Source organism: Oryzias melastigma, unplaced genomic scaffold, assembly GCF_002922805.2.
Source record: "Oryzias melastigma strain HK-1 unplaced genomic scaffold, ASM292280v2 sc01942, whole genome shotgun sequence".
Lineage (NCBI taxonomy): Eukaryota > Metazoa > Chordata > Actinopteri > Beloniformes > Adrianichthyidae > Oryzias > Oryzias melastigma.
Window position 1 is genome coordinate 1 of NW_023418520.1, and position 1241 is coordinate 1241.

At 44.2% G+C, this 1241-nt stretch overlaps 1 protein-coding gene across 1 annotated transcript in view; it reads left to right on the top strand.

The window, feature by feature from the left end:
• Positions 1 to 338: 338 nt before the first annotated feature.
• Positions 339 to 1241, top strand: part of LOC112139236 (laminin subunit beta-1-like) — a gene marked incomplete at its 5' end in the record, with an annotated part of 5090 nt that continues 4187 nt past the window's right edge. The window contains 2 exons of the mRNA XM_024261968.2: positions 339 to 412; positions 580 to 768. Of these exons, the coding sequence (XP_024117736.2) occupies positions 339 to 412; positions 580 to 768 (263 nt within the window). The remainder of the gene's footprint in view (positions 413 to 579; positions 769 to 1241) is intronic.

The following is a 1241-nucleotide window of genomic DNA, read 5'->3' on the forward strand; positions in this document are numbered from 1 at the left end:
CTTTCATTTTTAACTTATGTTTACTTGCACCTTATTTTAGACAACTTTTACATGTGCTTTTACCTTGTAAAGTGTCCTTGGGAGCCTGGAAAGGCGCTTCAAATAAAATGAATTATTATTATTATTTTATCAAATAATATTTTATTTCTTATATTTTCATCAGGACTGAAAATGTTCCTTTTTTACATATTTGTGTGTAAAACATGTTTTTGTCGGGGAGATTGTTATTGTGGCATGTGCTGTTTATTCTGTGGCAGTGGACTGTTGTTATTTCATCATCAAATGTCTGAGAACAATTTGACTCATGCTTTGACACTGATGGAGGATTTCCTCTGCAGGTAAGGAGGACGTCAGCCTGAGGCTGAACCTGGAGGCTGAGTTCCACTTCACTCATCTCATCATGATGTTTAAGGTTAGCTTCCATTCGAGCTGTGAAAGTGTAAATGTTGATGTTTTAACAAGGCGCCAGAGGTGATTGTACTGTCTGAAGTGTATTTCAGCCTTGAATTTATGTGCACAAAGGTTTTGTTGTAGCACTTTGTATCTTAGTTCATCTCTAACTTTTGTAAACTCTCTTAGACTTTCCGACCTGCAGCTATGATCATCGAGCGCTCGGCAGATTTCGGCAGGACGTGGCGCCCCTACCGCTACTTTGCCTCCAACTGCACCAGGACCTTCCCCGGCATACCCGCCAAAGGCTTGCACCACATCAACGACGTGGTCTGCGAGGAGCGCTACTCCGACATCGAGCCGTCCACTAACGGGGAGGTACATCGAAATCCGATAACCTCTGACCTGGGAGCTTTAGCTTTTAGAAAGTTGCATGTAGTAGTTCACTTTCGGCTTTTCCCTTTCGGGGTCGCCACAGCGTAACAGCACCCACTGTTTCGCCCCAGTGATTTGGCAGAGTTTTTATGCCGGATGCCCTTCCTGACACAACCCTGTACTTGAGGGGCACAGGGACCCAGTTAGGCAGCAGCGTCAAGGGTCTTGGCTAAGGACCCAATCTGGGTGGGGATCAGTTGACAACCCTGGGAATCGAACCCAGGGCTCCTGAGTGCCAGCCCTTCACCTAGCCCACTGAGCCACCCAGCCGCTACCTTTTATAGAGTTGCATAATTTTTCTAATTCCTCAAAAGCTAAAATCTATATAAACTATATAAACCGTCAAAGGGAAGCTACATTAAAACAGTTATCAGCTGTTTTTCCTGCAGCTTTTCTTTGAGGATTGAGTAAAAACA